The sequence below is a fragment of the Asparagus officinalis genome, chromosome 7, assembly GCF_001876935.1.
Source record: "Asparagus officinalis chromosome 7, Aspof.V1, whole genome shotgun sequence".
NCBI lineage: Eukaryota > Viridiplantae > Streptophyta > Magnoliopsida > Asparagales > Asparagaceae > Asparagus > Asparagus officinalis.
In genome coordinates, this window is record NC_033800.1 from 148,559,571 (window position 1) to 148,581,683 (window position 22,113).

Here is a 22,113-nt window from a genome sequence, read left to right on the forward strand (position 1 = left end):
CGATAGAATCTTCTGCTCCTTGCGCATGTTTTTGCATTGATTCTCCGTTCAATGGATCATATAAAGCCGAAAGCGCAAAAACCTTCTGACCCAAGTGAAGAACCCCGCTGAAAATCCTAGCAAATGCGAGAAAGCACTCATCAGATTCTCCAATTTCACCATTAGAATTGTGATTCAGGGCTTCACCATTGGAACTTCTTTGGGGAAGCATCTTCATTGGAACCGCAAACATTTTCGAAACAAAGGCTATGCAAGGAGCCTCAGCACTAGAATCACAATCCTCAACACACTTCCTCGCATGCTCAGCCTCAGAAATAACAGAGCTCAAATCAGGGTCTTTGTCAACTACCTCCTTCTTTGGAAGCAATCTTGCAATCCGAAAAGACTGAGCAGCGACTGGATCGGGAATGCACTTAACAACCATAGACAAAATTGACTCGGATAAAGGAAGCCAGCGACTCATTACAGATTGCAGTACAACCTTTTTTGGATCCTTATGCTGGAGTTCACGGGGCGGAACTGACAAATTAAAGCTCTTGATGACCTTATTTAGCAACCCTTTATCTCCATCGGCCTCCAAAGCTACTTGATAAACTTGCCAAAGAGGTTTAAGCACAAACTGAACAAACATAGGCTGAGGATCTTTACTAACACCCTCCGTCCCCTTCTTCCCCACAATCATCATCTTCTTCGTGTTAAAATATCGAGGACCCCATAAACCTTTTAATAGCGCATTACTGCTCGCTCCGAGCTTAGATGCATGAAACCCCATCCATCCAAAGCACGCACAAATGCAACATTCCCCTTCTGAGGCTGAAACGTATCCTCCTCGTCATCCTCTACAAATACTTCGCTCAAGTCATCACCGATCGTCGCTGCAAGGAAAGAATCAACATCGGATAGATATTTCTCTGACTTGTATGCACTCACAGTCCCATTAACCTCATGAACAATCCTCTTCAATCTCATTAATAACCAAACAAAGAGTCAACTTCTCAACCCAAGCCTGACTAAGAACTTTGAATATGAACCCCTTCGACCGCATCAACCAACACAAGAGCCCCATCACTTAATCTCGCAGCAGTAGAGACTTCACTGTGACTGTATGTGTGAGTATTTCAAATTCCTGGATGCAGAAGGATTAGGGTTTTGAAACGGATTTTGATTTTATGTTTCTTCTTTCTCTTTTTTCTATCAGGTAAAAATGAGGAGCGGGTCGGGTTAGATGAGGAGCGGGTCGGTGTTGGGGGTATCCGCTATACCTCAGCAAAATGACTATTTTTGTTCCCCTTGCACTATTTACTAGTTCAATGGTACATTCACAACGCATGAGATAAAAAAAAAAAAAAAAAACTTGTAGATTATTGAAGTAATGAATTGGAAAAATGTTATTAAAATTAAAATTGAGTTAGTTTAATTGAGGATTTGTATTGTGTTTTTGGTTATTTTGAACAAAAATTATGGTGTGGTCCTAAAACTTCCTTATTCTATCAGACAGAAATATGACAAATTATTGCAATTTTTTGTGAGAAATATGAAGTTTAGTGTGAGTGTGAAAGAGAGGGACAACGCGGAAATTTAACAGAAGGGATGTTTATATTGGTGCGAGCGAGGATTAAGAGAATAAATCAAACTTATGCAAAATGATTTTTTTTTTCTGCCTCCAGTAAAATCTCATTTCCATCTTTAATTTTCTTTACGCCCAAGTTCTTCGGTTCTTCCTTCATATGGTAGAATAGATAGTTTTGCTACTCTATTTTTTATTATTTATCTGTGCCTGATAAGTTTCGAGGGAGAGCAATTTTTCTATAATTTTACCAAAGGACTCTAGCATTTTGATGATTTTTTTTCCCTTTATTAGTTCGAACCCAAAATACACATTGTTTGATGAAACTAGACAATTGCATTTGGCACAATAAAAGAACTGCTACGTTACCATAGATGCCTATTTATTTGCTCGATACCATATATTCCTATTAAATTTGCAGGAATCAATTCTTCGCTTTACTATTAACTTAATATTTCTAAAATTGCCATTGTTATGCTAGAGATAGCAATATAGCTGTTTTCAGTACAAATTACTACTAAAAGCAATTAATCCAGTATTTATTACAATAGCAAAAAGAGAGAACACATTGTCTTCATCAGATATCACAATTGATCAACTGTAATGCCGTAGTAAGGATCTGCGTAAAACAAATGAAAAAGTATTCTAAGAAAATTTCAGTGTTTGACATTCAAACATTGCAAGAGTATAGAGACTGAGAAAAGTTTTTATGTGTAATAAATGTTATACAACAAAGTTCTTTTCCCTCCTAAAACGGAGAGAAATTCAAGGAAAATTTTATGGTTTCACAAAATAATATACGCCGAAGTTACATGCACGAACCAAAGCCATGTTAGACAGGCGTAACATAAGCCACATAAGAGCCGTTCGAATATTTGAGAGACTTCAATGAAGACGAACGCAATTGAGGACTTGGAATAGCTTCAGGAACTCCCAAGGCATCACCATCTTTTGGCAAGGAGTTACTCGAATCTGTAGATGGATCATGTCCCTGGCAGAGAAACTCAAGGGCAACATTCAAACCTATCGATGATGGCTCAGTTGTGAAGCTGCAATTAAAGCACAAAACAAAGATCTTCTAAGCACAAGATTCAATAGTGTTGAATCTATATACACATTTTTATTCAGGTTTTAAGAAGTATCTCGATAAAATGAGAGAAATTTGATTGAGATGGTTTGATCGTGTACAATAGAGATTACTAAATGCTCGATTTTAGGTAAGTGATAAGATTATAGCTCATGGTGTTGTCATGTGGGGATACTTCAGCCACCAGTTTCCGATGTCACCAACATAGAACAAATTTTTTCATAAGGTGCAAGAGTATTTAGGTGTTCATGTTAGGGATTTACCCCCTGTGACTGTATGTGTGAGTATTTCGAATTTTCTCTAGGGGAGTGGGATATCACAGAGCGCGGCTTATAGAGAGATCCGAAAGAAATCTTCCATTATACATATATTGGAAGCTAGACAGATGGCTGATTAGCACCGTGAATCCTCAACACATGGGATAAAAAGGACTAGAGGACCTTGGTTGGAAGCAATTAAGAAAGACATCGTAATAATTAATTTAGAGATGGAGCATAAGAAAACTGCACGGAAGAATATGATTTAGCAAACCCGAAAATTTTGGGATTAAGGCTTTGTTGCTATTGGTGTGTTATATTTAAGTACTAGCCGCCGCAAAGTCTAACACAGATCTTCACATACCTAGACTCGAAACTTCTACCATCTGATCTCATCGCTGCACAAATTCCAGAGACAGTCCATGGTGGAATAATTGTATCCTTTATTTCAATACTATAGCAAACAACACTTCCAGAGCCTATAGTGACTTCACTGCCATCTGCATCTGACCCACTAGAACAAGGAAGAACTGCGTCAGCTCTCCTCATCTCCCTGCATTTTACCTGAAGAAAAAAAAAGGGATTAACAAGAAGAAACATATTTCAACCAAGTTTGACAGTGCATGGCAGTAAATGCTCAATATGAAAAATAGGAAATTCAGCATAAACGTAGAGAATAATTATATTATGGTGTTTAAGACCAAATTCCATTATTTCTCCATTATGATCCATGAAACAAGTGAAGCACAGCCAGAAAGACTGTTTATTTCTCCATTATGATCCATGAAACAAGTGAAGCACAGCCAGAAAGACTGTTTTAACCAGCCATCTTAGTGTTTCTTCTTCCTGATCCATGAAACAAGTGAAGCACAGCCAGAAAGACTGTTTTAACCAGCCATCTTAGTGTTTCTTCTTCCTGGACAACACAAAAATATGGTTTTCCTATGTTCCTTAATTTAGGAAATGCAAGTTCTGTCATATAAATCACTTCATAGCAAATTATACACTGGTTTTTCGGTAGGTAACATGATTCTACATCCCAGTATAAACAAAACTCCAAAAGGAACCAAGCTAGCAAAGCAGTGTAGCTAATCAAACTGACCTCTGGAACAGAAAGAGAAGCATTTTGAAATGGCACCGGTGCATATAGTACAGGAACGTCAACACCCGTCAAAGAATTCAGGAAGAACCTTAAGAATAAAAAGGAAAAGAAAAACACTTAGATCCAATGTAAACATGATACGTAGCAAACAGAAAGTAGAAACGACCGTATCACCTGTAATTTAGCAGAAAGTCATATAAGCCATGGACAATTTCATTTCCAGTAAATGCTAGGAGAGACTGAGGGCTGTTATCCACATCATTCATAGAATCCATTTGTATGGTCTGCAAAGGGAAGAGAAATAATCATCAAAGTCAGTACTTTGAAAAAAAATGCATGGGAAATAAAACAGATAATACAGAATATATAGTAAAAAAAAGATAGGCTAACACCTGGCCCAAATTTCGCTTCTCAATCTCTGAGAGCTCAACTAAATCATCAGCAGCAGCTTGTTCCACTTCAACACAGCAGAGAGGCATTGAGAAATGAATATCCTGTTTAAAATTTGGAAAAACAGCTTGTTCCACTTCAACACAGCAGAGAGGCATTGAGAAATGAATATCCTGTTTAAAATTTGGAAAAAAATGGATATGGTCAAGTAAGCAGTTATATCATAGCAGAAGATAATAGATCTAACTAAACAGACAAAATTAGTAACCAATCACAGACAGGCATTCATGAGGATCCCAAGTAGGGGTGCTAAACCATATCTGTATCCGAGGAAATATCTGTAACCGTATCCAATAGGATAAGGATATGATTACTCAAATCTATAACGGATAGGATATGGTTATTATGGATATGTTTTTGTAGTGAAATATATGATCCGTATCCGAAATATCCAAATACACATTAGTCATATTATTACAATAGTTTTAATTCTTAGATCTTAGATCATGGATTTGAAGTTAATTTTGACGATCAAAATGTCGCATCTTAACTTTTTAGATATAATGGACATATTAATGAACTCTTTCGCATCACAAAAACTATATTTTTTTCAATACTATATAGTATTTATATCTGTTTTGTATCTACATGCATATCTGCTTGTATATCCGCATGTATATCCATATCTGTATCCAATTTTAGCGGATATGAATATAAATTTTCTTTACATAGGTATATTCATATCCGTATCCATATCCATATACGAGATGGGTAAGCGGATATGGATATGGTAAGTATCATATCTGAGCCGTTTCCGGATCGAATGCATCCCTAACCCCAAGTATATGTCAAATTCCCTGTGAATAATGAATGTATTATGACCATTATTATATAGGTCTTTACAATCTAAAGAAACAATCAAGTTTAATAACTCAAAAACAGACTTGCACTGCCATAGCGAGTAATATGAACCAAACATCCAAAGGTATGACTGAAATGTGACGCTGTTACTTGCATAAAGCCAACGAATACAATTATAAATATAAAAAGCTCACAACTAGGTACTTTGAAGAAGACAACCTAGCATATCAAGTAATTTAATCTATTTAGCCAGTTTTTAGAAAACATCTTTTGTTCTGATCTGCCCCTGATTGGTTTCTGATTTGCCCCTGATTGGTTTATGTGGTGAGCAACTTTACATAGATTCGATATTAATATTTCTTTCTTTTTTTTGGAGAGAATGAATGCCAAGGAATTTTTCTTTTTAATGTATTCCTAGTGTGAAAAAACCCAAACTAGGAGCTTACATGTTTTTTCAGCAAGGATCGTAAACCTCGGGTAGATTGTGAAAGATAAGCATTACATGAATGCTTCTTCCCCAAAAAGTTGCCACCAATGAATAATACTACAAATTGTGTAGTATAAACTGCAGAATTCCATCAAACAAAATAAATGAGCGAGTAAAATGGAAGGAAAGATCGTCGAAAATTTACAAAATATTTCAAGTAGATAATTATGGAAATAGTCTGAAACAAAGATAAAACATGTCTATGCAATGCAGTAATGCATGAAAGGACACTGGTTCTTTTTAGGTGTTTCAACAATTGTAAAGGCTTTAAAAATCTCAACCCATTAATGGGACACAGGCAAGGTTATAGAAAGTGCTAGGCGGTCTGGGCGTTGGACCCGACACCTAGAACCTAGGTGCCTAGGCGGCTTTCTTATTTTTATTTTTTAACTACAATAATTTATAGTAAATGCCAATGTTATAAAAAACTTAGGCGTCGAACAGGCGCCTAGGTGGGTTTCTTTCTTTGTTCGGGTGGTGGTCAAGAAGGTTTTGCTAAAGGTTGTAGGAGGTAGAGGAGATGTTGATAGTTGGAGGTTGGAGGAGATTGGAGGATGTGGTGGCTGCAACGGAGGAAATCACAATCAAGGCCTAAAAGGTGTAGTCCACGTAGACAGACTGTGATCCCCTTGACGCCCCCAAAACCATAGGTGGGCAACCTACATACCGCTTAGGAGCTAGACAAATCGGAACGTGTGTATCCTTTACAAAAAGCCACGTGACTAGTGTGTCTCTTGTTAAAGAATATTAATGATCCTTTATGCAACAATGGCCCTTGCCTAAAATCACAAGGCCAAAATGGATTCAGCAGCCTGGATCAAACTCCATCAACCAAAAAAGAGAGAGTTCCCGAAAGTAGAAAGGTCATGTACAAGTTCCTGCTTCTAGACTAGCAAAAGACATCCTTATACGTCGCTAAAAGTTCTACGAACTCTTTCTACATCTATCAAAATCAAATTTTGTTAGGGAAAATAGCCTGAAAGAGAAACTAAAATTAAATGATACACTTCACAGTCACGACAATGAAAATAAACATTCTTATTTTTGACTTTTGGGGTGGGCAAGTATTCCGAATATGAAGCAAAATAGCTAGTGGGAGCTTAGTCCTAGTATTGGAGAGCTTGTAACACTTCTACAAGGCAAAACTATAGAGCACTCCTTATAATCATAGAATATATGCCTAGTTTGCTTATTTTGTTTTGCTAATTTTGTTCTACGACGCAAATACTTAACCTTTTCCGGAACACCAATTTAATAGCAACAAGGCTGAAACCCAAGTTAACTAAACAGGGTATATGTTGTACTTGACTAAAATATTTTGAACCATTAACTAACACAGAGAAGATAATAAACATGGATAAGTTCTCCATACTTATATGGGTTGATATTATTGCATGTATCAAACAACTGAACGAACCTCCCAATATAAAAATGAACAGAAATTTTAACTGTGACACCTGTTGGATCACACGCACACACATATGGACACACGTGAAAGCATGCAACCACACACAAACACAAACCAAAAATATGAACTGTACTTCATCATAAGGGGTTTGGAATCACTAGGCAAAGATACATATATAATTTAAAAGCATTGATGAAGAAGCATCTAGGATTTTAAGTGAATAGTGGATACCATAGAAGATGTTGCACATGTTTCTTCTAAGCATGTAGTAAAGATTCTGAAATGAATCTTCCCAATCCTGCTGTCTTTTAGATAGGAAGCCCTTTTCTGAAGATTGAAATAGTAGTTAATGATCAGTTAAACTGTGGTTTATGTAAAACTAAGACTGCACTAGTATTTTTGTGCCTAACAAACCTCCTTTTACGGATGATAAGGCCATTACGGATATAATGGAAGAAGGTAGAGAAGACTGTGGATATATCCAAGTGGTTAAAGCTTTTGTGTACATGGTATCAGCAGACATATTTGGTCCAGATGTGCAGCCAAACTTTTGTTCCTTGTTAAAATGGATATGAGGTACTGAGGCAAGACCTGCACTGATTCTGTGACACCTGAAATAAGTAAGGTAATTGTATTATATGTATCTCTAATCTCTCAAGACATGATGATCAATAACAGCAGTACAAATTACAAATAACAATAAAAGAAATAATAAATGAGTCATAACAAAAGGATCAAGAATAAAGTACCCATCAAAAATGAAATTTGACCAAAATTTTCAAATCAGGACATGTATAATGTCAAAAATTTTCCTATGTATCCTATCACGTATGACACTGTGTCATCTACCAATGTTGTACTTGTTAATCATCAAACATGCAACAATATATATCACAACAGTATGGAAATTTTGAAGACTAGAGCACAAGCAAGCAAGAAACAAAGGCCTGTAAACCACAACAGCAAATACTTAACTATATTAAAGAGTTTGTGTGATTATCATAACAAAGTTTTCATGAATCAACTAGCATTTATTTTGGTTAACTGGAATTTACGATTTGATCATACAAAGTTTTCATGAACCAAATAGCCTTATTTTACTCCACTGAATTTAGGATTTAGGACCCAAATCTCTATCTTCACCCATTAAGTACTTAGGTGGTCTGTTTTAACAGTTTTTTATGTTGTGTGGCACATTTTAGTGGTCTACACCTACTAAGGCCCTCCCAAAGCGGCCTAGCTCTCTGTCGTCTAGGCGGGCAACTAATCAGTAAGTTCCCAGACCACTTTATAATGGAATTTAAGGTTATCATGGACAACACTTTTCAAAGTAATACTCACAGGTGAAGCATGTAGAACCAGTAAATAACTAAATATAACAATATATAGCGATCAACCTTTATATTGAAAGGAACAGCTTGATATCTAATTCTCAAAAGTAAGAGCACACGCTGAAACCATAAAATAACTCTTCTAACTTGCTTTTCAAAAGAGAGTTTCCGTTTAAGAAACTTCAAAGGACAAAAATAAATTTAGCAATATAAGAGCAGCTCTGTGCAAGCAAATTTCAGACTAAGTATAGAAAGAAAATTTTATAACCAATCATCTTGAACACAGATTTGGAAAATAAAAGAACGAAAAGAAGAAGAAGCAGCGTTAAGCAATAACGATAATGAAGAAAGTATCTATGAAAAGCATAAATACACTCACCATTTCACTGAGGATGATGAAACCAATCGCAATGTAGTTTTCAAGGTGAAATCCAGAGGAGTCTTACAGCCAGGAATTTGAAATTCAGAATAGAAACTTCTTGAAGATACTGACAGAAGATCACCATGCTTCAGTGAAGAATCGGCCCAAGAACTAGAGCTGCCAGGGATATCACGTGCAACTAATCCTTTTAATGCTGTTTGCTATAAATGAATAGACCAGTCAAGCAGGATTCACACATTAAAGGATTTCAAGTGTAAATGAACTGCAAGGGCTAGCCAGTTTAATGATTACCATATCAACTTTTGCAGAATCTGAAGACTTTTCATTTCCCAAATGAATCTCGACAACATTGCGCAAGGCACTCAGACTACATTTTTCAATCTTCCGAAATCCGTGTTCACCACTTTCTTTGGCAGACGAGTCAGGACGTCCCACATCATTAAGAATGTTAGCCTTATCACTGAGGCTGAACATCAAAAGTGTATAATAAGCAGTAGGAAACATAAACCTTGTTCGTGTTCCTTAGAAACCTAGATAAAGGAAGTACCATGGAAGCGAAGACTCATCCCTGGGAGGTAAAATGGAAGTAACAGAAGAATCAATGACATCATGGGATATTTTGCTGACAGTACAAGGGTCCTGCTAATAAAGAAAAGGAATAAATACTCACTGTCATCAGAGATCATTTAATCAGCAAGTATCTATTGTGAGTTGCATAACTGATAGCTTATGCACCTTTAAAGTAAAGAAAATTTTCTGACCTTGGCTGTTTCTTTTCCATGAAGCATTTTACACCTCTCACTTGATTTCTTGACAGGATAAAGCTCATTAACACGGGTGCTAATGTACTTTGGAATCTTCGATTCAAGTTTTTGTCGGCAAGTTGTCGGTCCAAGATTAATCCTGGCAGGCACTTCTTCCGTCAGAATGCTTTACACAAACACACTAGGATCAGTATACAAAAACTACCTGTCAGAGGCCAGCAAAGGAGCCAGCTGCACATCAGCTTGGAGTTCACCATTCCTTCTTTTCAACTGTTCCCCCTGTGATATATGTATTCATGTTTAATCTATTGGAGAGTAAACACCTCAACCTTCATTTCATAATAAAGGTAACTTGCAATTTACTGCACAAAATAATATTGATATGCTTCCAAACAAAATATTCAGGGACAGCATAATTTAATCTGTGTTCACCTCGATTAAAGCCTAAACTAAATTAGTCTGCATGTGAATTGTTACTAGATATCCCATGTGAATGCTGTCCATAAAAGAAGTTACTGCAAGAACAACACAATTTATGTCAAACTTCTGTTTAACCACATTGAGAATCCAACATCGATAACATCCCTATTCCTCATCATTAAGGTGGCGCAAGGATGCCAAGCCAAAGACATAGAATAACCTTAAAGTAGAAATAGAGACTTTAAAATGATAGAGTGAAGATAAAGGAGAACAGCAGAACTTCATTAGGAACACATTATTTTCTATATCTGTAGCAAAACAACATACCAAATGTTTTTCTTTTAAGTACTGGTATAAAGCCAATATTGAAAACAGTGATCAAGTATATGACATAATAGTTTTTCTGGATACGTTACAGCTATCCATGTGTTCTTCTGGCGTAAAATACTTGCTAACAGATTCAACCGAATCCCATGAAAAGCATCTCTCATGTTCTGAAGATATAGTTATAATCAACTCAAGGATTTGAACAAAAGCTTCCTCGATCACGTGTTTCTCGTCCAATCTGCCTCAGGTTTCTACTGAGATCTAATTCCAAAAACATGTTTTTAGACCTATAAGTAATAAGATTGTTACATCAAAGTCCCTTCCTACTTCATCTAGACTTCAAATTAGTGGTAAATTTTCGGGATTGTAATTTGATACTCTAATCTGCCCCCATAGGTTCGTACGCAGCAGCATCTTTTTCTATATGCTTTAAATATTTGGTCGATGAGAATTGAACCTGGGTTGCTCTGATACCATACTAAAATCCCGCCCCTTACAACAAAAACTCCAAATTTGTACCCAGAGTTAAGGGCTCTAATCTTATACTCTGTAACAGTTTAGCATGCATTGTCGAGCATCAACCCAGAAGCTGGGGGCTATCAAATTTAGAGAGGGTGTTTTTTACATGTTCCAAATGAATAAACAGTGTCTTTGAAAACTAATCCATCAAAATTCCAGCTTAAAAACGCATCATGAAAACTTAAGGTAGTTTAAAAAAACTTACTCTCAGTTCAGAGGGGGTCTTCCTTTTCATCTTGACATCGGATCGAACTCTCCCAAACGGAAAATTCCTAGTTGGAGCCGATTCCACAACCGCCGCTTTCGCCATTTGGACGAGTCGCTAAATCTGCATCTCTCTCCTGCAATAAAAATCAAACCTTTAAGCATCGGATCAAGCAAATAGAAGATGTTTCGCCATTGGGTTTTGGGGGGGAATCGATGACGAGATGGAATCCAAATCGAATCTTTTAACAGAGATCGGGATCCAGGAACCCTAGAAATAGATCGACAGGAGAGGATGATTAGAGACAAAGAAATTACTTGGATGAGATAATTTCGGTCGAGATCGAAGTCGCTGCTGTTGCCCTAGTTTTTCTTTCCCTTCTTTTTCTTTTTTTTTTCCTCCTCAGCGAGGAGAGAGAGGGAAGGCGGGGGTTTGAAAGATTGGGGGCAAAAAAGTAAGTGCGGGCAATGGGAATTGTGAAGCGATTTACGAGCTGAATATTTGAACGCCAGCCCGAATCGATTTCCCTCCTGTTAGTAGGGTTGTAACTTGAAAACCGATAACTGAAAAAATAACCACATCAAAGCCGAACCATAACCGAAAAAACCGAGGAAAGAAAAAAACCGCACCAAACCGAAAAAAAATAACCGAAAACCGAAAGGTTTGGTGTGGTTTTGGTTTCGGATGTCTGGAAACCGAAACCGAACCGAAAAACCGATTATATATATTGTAAGGAAATTATATTATTTATAGATATATATTATTAATATACATAAAATTTTATGTAGAAACTTCAAACTTGGGCTTAAATGAAGCCAAAAAAAAGGATGGTCTTGGCCTACGTTCCAACATTACTACATAGTCTACATTAGACTTTAATTATATTTCTAGGGCTTTTGAGAATCTGAGTTCTCGTCCATCGCCCCCAAAAGTCCCAAACCCAACGAGCTTTTGGTCCTTCGCACTCCGTCTCGTCCCCTCTCGTCCTTCGCCCCCAAATCTAGGGTTCTCCCGTCCATCGGCCCCAAATCTTGGGTTCTCTCGTCACCGGCAAAGAAATCCCTTCTGTCACGTGGTACTGTAGCTTTCCCTTTCCCCAAATGTTGGTCATGGAGGAGCTTGCTGCTGAACTTGAAGTGCTGATCTATCATCTACATGTTTCTGCTATTCTAGTTTTTCATCGCTTTTTTTTTCTTTTCGAAAACTGTTATGTGGCATTGTGGGCTGCCCTTTTTCTTTTTTTTTTTCTTTTCTTTTCTTTTCGGAAACGGTTATATAATATGAGACATTTCTACTTTCTACTTTTCTAGACTTGTTTTCTTTATAGAATAATCGAAAAAAACCGATATAAACCAGAGAAAAACCAAACCGAACTAAACCGAACACAATTGGTTTATAAAAAAATAAGTGAAAAACCAAACCAAACCGAACCGAACCGAAAAATAGATCGGTTTGGTGTTCGGTGTCACCTATTAACCGCACCATTCAAACCGAGTAACAGCCCTACCTGTTAGTGGGTGAACTAACGCCGTTAGGGCCTGTTTGTTTCGCATAAAATTGAGCTGAAAGTGGGGGAAAGACCCAATTTGAAAACTGACGCTGAAAATTCTGTCAGATTTTTTTGTTTCCGGCTGTTTGTTTCGTTTTGAGCAGCGAAAGAAAGGGGGACAGAAAATGGGATACACGTGGGATTTGCAGAAAGTTTCTTTCCGTCCCAAAAACCCCGATTTCGCTGGAAAGTGATCTCGGCTTGGCCTTTTTTTCCCCTCTCCTTTCACCCTAGGGTTCTGATCAACGCGCCGTTCCTTCCCTCCATTTTCTCCCGCCTCCTGCTCTCGCTTCCACCCCAATCTCCCACATCAACTTCGCACCGCTTCCTCTTCCTCCAGCTCTCGTTCTCACTTCTTGATGCCATTCTCCTATGCAAGCGAGCTCGATCTTCATCCGTTTTGAGCTCTTGCAATCTTGAGATCGTTGTTCTTGAGATCTTGTGGTTGATTTGGGGTTTGAGAATAGGTCGTTGTTCTTGAAATCTTGCGTGCTACTCAGGTAAAAAAAAACCCTAAACGCCTTTTGTTCTTGAGATCTTGAGTTCTTGCTCCGATTTGAGCTCTGTTTTTTGCTCCGATTTTGAGCTATCTTGAGTTCTTGCTCCGATTTGAGCTCTGTTTTTTGCTCCGATTTTGAGCTCTGATATGTGGATTTTCGTGGTCTGTTTGAGCTTTGATCTGTGCTCTGTTTTTTGCTCCGATTTTGAGCTCTGATATGTGGATTTTCGTGGTCTGTTTGAGCTTTGATCTGTCTGAGTTCATGCTAAAATGATAACTAATTTTTGCGCTGTTGTGAGCTCTATTTGAGCACTAATTTTTTTTAACTTAATATATATGCTTTGGTTTTGTGAGCTCTGGTTGCTTGCCTCAACTATTGATCTGTTCTGAGTTCATGCTAACATGAATATTAGTTGCAATTTCCGATAATTATTTGCATAAAAAGAAATTAGTAATTGACTACGTTATTTATCATGAATGAAGGGCACATTTTGTAAATTTTTCCAAATATAAACAACCTCTACTGTCAAAAAAACATTTTATTGTCCTTGAGCATGGCCTTTGGTTTTTGATGAACTGAATACGAACTAAGAAACAAATTGAAAAATTAATTTGAAGGCAAACAATAAATTTGATGACAAACAATAAGCGCTAAGTGTGTAAAATCTCTGATAGCTCATTTTAGTGACTTAGTAATGGTATTCTTCTCTATATGTATACATATTGTAGTTATCATTCTTCTTGGCCTAGGGATAAGAAGAGAAAAATATGTATTTTTAATTGTGGGTCATGGAACAGGCTTAAAGTCATCATATTGAACAATGTGACCTGATTTTGTCTGCATTAGTTTCCAAATACATTTTGAAACCCAAGTCTAATAACATTGTCTTTTCAATTTGCAAATAGGACCTGGACAATATAATTAAACAACCATCTTCGTTTAATGTTAGTATCTGCTTTAATATGACGTTTGTATTTTAGATGGATGGTGATCTCGATGAAGAGACCGTAGTTAATATGTGTTCGGGTGCTGTACTATCTGTCTTGGTTATGGTTATGGCATTCATGAGAAGAATGCAAAGTAGACGTAGATCTATACGTGCAGGTCCTAGTGAAGAGAAAATATACAATATCAAAATAGAAAACAACACCTGGATCGCATATATAATGGATTTAGTGATAGTTGCGTCAACTATGTTTGAATGCGAAGTGGTGCTTTTATGAAGCTTGCAGAGATATTGAGGAGTAATGATTTATTACGAGACTCAAGACATGTTACACTGGAGGAGCAACTTGCTATGACTTTGAATATTTGGGGCATAAAACTAAAAATCGAGTATGTCACATTTTATTAGATCTGGCGAGACTGTGAGTAGGTATTTCAACAAAGTGTTAGAAGCAATTTGCCACATACGACCACGCTTTTTAAGACAAGCACGGAATGAAGTTCCACATGAGATCCTTAGCAACCATCTATACTATCCTTATTTCAAGGTATTCTCTCTTTAATTTGTGATTAAAAGCAGGTTCATTTATTTTAATAAAAAAGATTCAATTGTAATTTTTTGTTCTATAGGATTGTATTGGTATGATAGATGGTACACATGTTGATGCTATGCTACCTGCTAGTCTGCAACCACGATTCCATGGTCGAAAAGGTGTTACACAAAATGTTTTAGCAGCTTGTACTCCAAACAAGTTATTCACTTAGGTATTAGCTGGATGGGAAGGTTCTGCAAATGACTTTAGAGTCCTCCAAGATGCATTGTTTAGGCCACAACCTCACGGCTTGAAAGTATATGATGGTAATTTCATCAAATCTTCAATTTTAAGTAATTACTTTAATTAATATTGGTTTATTCAATGAATTGACAAAAAATTCTACTAAACATTTTCACATCATGCATTTGTAGGAAAGTATTACTTGGGTGATGCGGGATACACGACCGTGCCAGGTTTTATCTCCCCATGTCGTGGTGTTCGTTACCATTTGAAGGAACAAATAAGAAGAACACCTGAAAATAGAAGGGAATTATTCAATCTTAGACATTCTTCTTTAAGGTCTAAGATTGAATCTACGTTTGGTTGCTTGAAGAATTGTTTCAAAATTCTCACTGTAAAACCTCATTACCCTTTTCACGCGCAAGTGGATATTGTATTAGCTTGTGCAGTTCTTCACAATTATATTGCAATGGTTGACCCGGATGATGACATATTCAATGAGACCGTTAAGATCGAAGATGATGAAGGTGACGCTGCTAATGAAGATGAGAATAATATTGTTGATTTCTCTCAACCCCAAACTCAAAGGGAGCAAACACAATCAAGAAACGCATGGAAGAATCGTAGAGATCAAATAGCTTGGGAAATGTGGGTTGATTATTGTGATAAATATAAGGGAGGGAATACTAATGAAATAGGCATGCGATGCAATATGATAATGATGTTGTCTTATGTTTTGAATTGTTCTATTTTCATGTACTTCATATTATGGTAGCGTGTGTAAAACTATAGAATGTTAATTGAGAAACATTTGCATACTACTATTATGTGTTGTATGGAATTCTCTTAGGACACACTTTATTTACTCAACTTACGCATATTTTTCGTATTTCTCTATAACTATTTTCTAGGTATGGCCGACAACTTCAATTGTGAGGAACTTGATAAGATCAAAGGTAAGAGTACGACATCCAATTCATCACCTAGAACCCCAAGGAATTCATCAACCCCTTATGGGTTTAACCCGGGCTTTATGCCTTATCACTCTTCACAAGTTGGCCAAGGTCCTAATTTTTGGAATAATTTTTAAATGCAAGATGCTAACTTTTGGGGGATTGGCCAACAACCATCAATGTCATTCATGAACATGTTAAATGCTCCTCCAAGTTTACAACGTCAAAGTTATAGCATGGGTGAAACTCCGTCACCTAATCAACAATGTCAAAGCAACAAGAGAAGTGCTATTGATATTGATGGTGATGAAAGTTCATCCCCTAATCCAAAGAGGAAAAAGAAAGCTATTGCTCATAAATCCCAAAAGAAAGAGGCTTGCAAGGGGAGAGTTAACACATTATGGGAGAGTAAACATGATGATTTGTTAATTCCTTTCCTTGCAAAATGTGCTAGAGATGGAATGAAGGCGGATAAGAAGTTCAAAAAACCGCTTATCATAGCGCCGCCTTTCATATAAATAAATAATTAGGTTCAACGTTCACTACCGAGAATGTGGAAAATCGTATGAAAACTATTCGCAATAGATTCTTGGACATGCAAAAATATCGTAACTTGAGTGGTGCCGGTTGGGATGATGCAAAGAAGATGGTGATTATGGATGAAGCTTGCTTTGATAGATGGCTAGAGGGATGATGCAAAGAAGATGGTGATTATGGATGAAGCTTGCTTTGATAGATGGCTAGAGGTATTTACAATTCTAGTGGTCATTTCTTATCAAATATTTCTAATTTTGTTCAATGTTGTCCATATATGTATTTGATATATGCCTTAAACTATGCATGATAAGAGTATGAATAGTTCTAAACTTAGGGAATATATCAACAAGCCCATGAAACATTATAAAGACCTCGCAACTATTATTGGAGACGATGTTGCTAGAGGAGGTTATGCGGTAGATGTGTTGTCACAATTTGGTGGTAGTGCACATTGTTAGACCCTAGAAGGGGGTGATTAGGGTCTTATGCTAATCTAATCCCGATTAAATTTCAATTAAAATTATATTGATTAATTTGTTCTTGCAAGAAATATATGAGATGGATATGAACAAGAATGATATGAATAAGCATAAATAAAATATGCGCTAAGCAAAACACAAACACACGATATATTTACGAGGTTCGGTCACCACGACCTACGTCCCCGCTCCTCATCTCGAGGAGATCTCCACTATCACAATCTGGTTTGGAAGCCGGAACTTCTACACACTCGGTTTACAAGTTTACCGAAAACTCTCACATAACAAACACTATGTAATCACACTTTACACACTAAGTGTAGGAACCTAGCCCGTGTCCTCCTCCTCAAGTGCTCGGATACAACCTCTCCCAAGGTTCGTCAACTGACGCTACTCCTTTTGGATTTGACCCCGTCTCATGCCTCACACTTCTCTCGGTGTACACGTGTATTACAAGTGATACTCACAATAATGGTTAAATACAATGATTTGTTCTCGATTACAAATGAGAACACAATGAAGCTCACTCTCACTAAATCATATACCACTACCCAATAATATATTGTATGGAAATATTATTAGCTCAATAAGGTGTGTGTGATAACAGTGAATGAAAATATGCAACTGAATTAAATATAGCTAAGTTATGAAAATGAATTAATAAGCTATATAAGAAAGAGTTTAGAAAACTTCTCAATAAACAAGAAGAACAGTAGATGATGATGAGGATAGGATCCTCAATTGGAATTGAAAGCTTCTTCTTGTTGTAGAAAACTTCTTTTGAAACAGACAACTAAAATCAGCTTAAACAGCTCTTAAACACCTCTTAATCTTTTGTTAAAAACTCACTGTAAAATAAACTCTTGGTATTTGAAGGAGAAAGGCAATGGGGTATTTATACCCACTCAAGACATTAGTCAAAACAACCTTGAAAAGACCAAAATAGCCCCAGACAAACAAATCAGAATATAGCCGTTGCATTACAATGATGAGTTCGGCGGTCGACCGTGGAAATCTCGCGGTCGACCGCGAAGCACAAAAAGCTGAAGAACAGTTTTGAAACACATGCGGTCTACCGTGGCGGTCGACCGTGGAAATCTTTGGATTGAGCCACGATCAACCGTCACGGTCAACCGTGATCCAATAAAAAGCATAATATGAAAAAAAACTACTGGCGGTGGACCGTGACGGTCGACCACAAACTGATACATGTTGAAATCGGGTTTTGAACCTGTTTTTGGCTGACTTTGAAAATACATAAAAAATATCAAATCATTTTCAAAAATAGTAAAACTTTGGAGAAAGTTTCTAAATGATAAAATAAACATGTTTGAAAAGGAATTTTTGGAAATATAATTTTCGTTTGTGAAAACTCACTGCTTTTGAAAAGTGTTCAGAAAACCTGTTTTTCGTGAACATGAAAATTGAACTATGACTTGTAAACTTGTATATATATATCATGCATACATTATATATATATAATGAAGTATGAAAGAGATGTAAACATGAAATAAAAGCTACTATAACAAAGTTTGATAAAAATCATTTGTATGATATAAAAAGTCAAACTTGTATTGTGTTTACATATTGAGCTTAAATATAATCATACCTAGGTGAATGCACACACATGAACTTGAATCTTTAACTCTTGATTGTCGTGTATTGAATTCATGTAAAGAGTAAAACAAACCACAAAAACTAGAAACCATATTAGCTATAAATTATTTGACAAATTATCATCAAAACCATAGGGCCAACACACATTTTAATATTGATGATGATGATGATATTAGTATACCAAAGGAGAACACGCCTAGCTATGTCTCTATAGATGAAGATGATATTCCACCACCGAAGGTTCCAACTATGCCCTCAAAATCCAATCCATCTTCTAGTGTGAACAAAGCTAAAAATGACGTGTCAAAGATGCGTAAAGGAAAGGAAAAATCCAATCCATCTTCTAGTGTGAACAAAGCTAAAAATGACGTGTCAAAGATGCGTAAAGGAAAGGAAGCTAGGTTTAGTGAGGACACGGTGCTTATGCGTGAGATAGTAAATGAGGTAAAACAATTCACCTCATCTATGCGCATGGTGAGTATGCATTGGACCGAGAAGTTGGCAAAAGCTATATTTGCACATGATGATGAATTTGACATAGAAATTCTTGATAAGTTTTATCAACAATTGCATGAGAATGAATCACAAGCTAGGTTGTTTATGGGGAGGCCAACTATTATGCAAAAGAAGGCATTGACTGAGTTCATGAAGAGTCAACCTCTTGATTAGATGGTGGAGGGTTGGATTGCGATGCTTTTGGGATATTTTTGTAAAACAAGCTAATTATAACTTACATTTTGCCTAACAACTATGGTACATGTAAATGAGCGTAATTATTTTTGGATGTATAATTATTTTTGTATGTAAATGAGCGTAATTATTTTTGGATGTAAATGAGCTAGATGATTGCTCATCATTTTGCCCAATAACTATGGTACATGTATTAAACTTACATTTGTGCAAAACTTATGCTACTATCTCTATCTTCATGCATCTCAGTCGTGGCTTTATATGTTATATTATAAACTTGGTATGCTAATGCTTTATGTGTTTGACAGGTTCACAAGTGGGGTTCTATAATGATTTCCCCTCGATGAATTAAAGTTAAAGAGGTATGCATATTTTGTGTTATGATGATGGGCTTCAATGTTGAAGATATGCAGCTAAAGTTTATACTAGTGATCAATTGGCGAGGTAGTAAATGCAGCCAACATCGTTATTATAAACTTCATGGCGTGGCATATAATGTAGAAAAGAGCCTTTTCTGAGCATATTTTCTATAATTTCTTTTGAGCGTTGGTTTGATTTCCATTCTCTTGGTTGGTTGGCCCTTGGAGCTCATTTGTGCTTTTTTTGTGGTTTCCATTGTGTACCTAACATGTTGCAATGGTTTCAGCTTGGCCTCATGTTGCTTGGCCCTTGGTCAGCATGGTTTCAACCTCCTCTCGGCCTTGGTTTTAGCTCTTGGTTGTGTTGGTTTGATGTTTCCATATTGGTTGTTTGGTTTGCTGTTTCCATGTTGATGATTCATGTTCAGGTGTGTTTTTTTGATTGGTTGCAGCCTCTTGTTGCTTGGCCCTTGGACCCTAAATAGTTGTGTTGGCCTTTGGTTGGCCTTTGGTTTGTTGAGTCTGGATTTGTGTTACATTTTTCAGTTGTGTGCTTTCTTGTGGTTTATGCTATGCTATCTGACATGTTGCTTGGCCTCATTTTCCTGTGTCAGATATCATACTCCCATTTTATTAGCTTTTTGGCCCAAACAAAGTGCTATGACTTTGTTTCAGTTGTGCTTTTTTGTGGTTTCCATTGTGTACTTGACATGTTGCTCATATTATAAACTTGGTATGCTAATGCTTTATGTGTTTGACAGGTTCACAAGTGGGGTTCTATAATGATTTCCCCTCGATGAATTAAAGTTAAAGAGGTATGCATATTTTGTGTTATGATGATGGGCTTCAATGTTGAAGATATGCAGCTAAAGTTTATACTAGTGATCAATTGGCGAGGCAGTAAATGCAGCCAACATCGTTATTATAAACTTCATGGCGTGGCATATAATGTAGAAAAGAGCCTTTTCTGAGCATATTTTCTATAATTTCTTTTGAGCGTTGGTTTGATTTCCATTCTCTTGGTTGGTTGGCCCTTGGAGCTCATTTGTGCTTTTTTTGTGGTTTCCATTGTGTACCTAACATGTTGCAATGGTTTCAGCTTGGCCTCATGTTGCTTGGCCCTTGGTCAGCATGGTTTCAACCTCCTCTCGGCCTTGGTTTCAGCTCTTGGTTGTGTTGGTTTGATGTTTCCATGTTGTTGGTTTGCTGTTTCCATGTTGATGATTCATGTTCAGGTGTTTTTTTTTTGGTTGGTTGCAGCCTCTTGTTGCTTGGCCCTTGGACCCTAAATAGTTGTGTTGGCCTTTGGTTTGGTGAGTCTGGATTTGTGTTACATTTTTCAGTTGTGTGCTTTCTTGTGGTTTATGCTATGCTATCTGACATGTTGCTTGGCCTCATTTTCCTGTGTCAGATATCATACTCCCATTTTATTGGCTTTTTGGCCCAAACAAAGTGCTATGACTTTGTTTCAATTATGCTTTTGTGTGGTTTCCATTGTGTACCTGACATGTTGCAATGGTGAGCCTGGATTTGTGCAATGGTTTCAGCTTGGCCTCATTTTCAGCTTGGCTCTTGTTAGCCTATTTTCATGTTTTATGTGCCTGGGTTGATCGGGTTTGTGAGTCTGAATTTGTGTTTCAGTTGGCCTTTTGGTTTCAGGTGCTTGGTCTTTGGAGCTAAGTTGTTGTGTTGGCTTTTGGTGTGTCTGAATTTGTGTTCCAGCTGGCCTTGGTTTCAACTCTTGGTTGTGTTGGTTTGCTGTTCCCATGTTGGTTGTTTGGTTTGTTGTTTCCATGTTGATGATTCATGTTCAGGTGTGTGCTTTCCTTGGTTGCAGCCTCTTGTTGCTTGGCCCTTGGACCCTAAATTGTTGTGTTGGCCTTTGGTTGGCCTTGGTTGCAATGGTTTTAGCTCTTGCTTGGCCTTTGGTTGGTCAGCTATGGTCGGCCTTCGGATTCAATTGATGCTTGGCCTTTATTTCAATTTTGTGCAGGTTTATTATACTCTCTGCATTGGTTTCAGATCTTGGTACTATTATGTGTTGTTGGTCAACTATGGTTGGCCTTTGGTTTCATGTTGATGCTTGGCCTTTGTTTTAATTTTGTGCATGGTTTCAACCTGCTCTCGGCCTTGGTTTCAGCTCTTGGTTGGTTTTTGGTTGGTATGAATATTTTGTGTTATGATAACGGGCTATTTTTAAGATATGCAGCTAAAATTTATAGTAACAATATATTGGCGAGGCAATATATTGCAGCCAACGTTGCTATTTATAAACTTTATGGCGAGGCAGATAATGAAAAAATGGTCTTTTCTGAGCACAACTATGATGATGGATGGTTGTAGGGTGAAAATTTGATTCTTCCGAAGAAAGGAGTTTCGTTTGTATTTATAAGAAAGCTTATTACAAACTAACAAACCAAATGTTTACAACAGAAGCAGAGGGAAGGCCCTCTTTGTTTTGTGTGGGGACTTTAGGTGGCGATAGGATGCCTCGCTCGGTGCTCGTGCCGAGTCTGCTTCCCTTGGACGATCCGATCGAAGTTGATGCCGGAGCCGGAGCTTCGGTTCTCAAATGAGGGAGCCTTTGGCAAAGGTCCAGGT

General features: G+C 37.2%; 1 protein-coding gene across 3 annotated transcripts; it reads right to left on the reverse strand.

Annotated features, from left to right (window-relative positions):
• LOC109849154 (protein downstream neighbor of son homolog) lies at positions 2,218-11,564 on the reverse strand. Of its 3 annotated transcripts, none has more exons than XM_020418967.1 (15): positions 11,425-11,564; positions 11,108-11,243; positions 9,842-9,915; positions 9,634-9,775; positions 9,420-9,511; positions 9,164-9,338; positions 8,870-9,072; positions 7,574-7,770; positions 7,391-7,486; positions 5,711-5,829; positions 4,406-4,507; positions 4,188-4,297; positions 4,014-4,101; positions 3,276-3,475; positions 2,218-2,616 (listed from the first exon to the last, which is right to left on the reverse strand). In XM_020418967.1, the coding sequence occupies exons 2-15, from the start codon at positions 11,210-11,212 to the stop codon at positions 2,400-2,402; spliced, it is 1,920 nt and encodes a 639-aa protein (XP_020274556.1). In that variant the 5' UTR covers positions 11,213-11,243; positions 11,425-11,564; the 3' UTR covers positions 2,218-2,399. The 3 variants fall into 3 exon arrangements, with proteins under 3 accessions (XP_020274556.1, XP_020274557.1, XP_020274555.1); XM_020418968.1 differs by having other exon boundaries at positions 9,164-9,332; positions 9,420-9,514; XM_020418966.1 differs by having other exon boundaries at positions 9,420-9,514.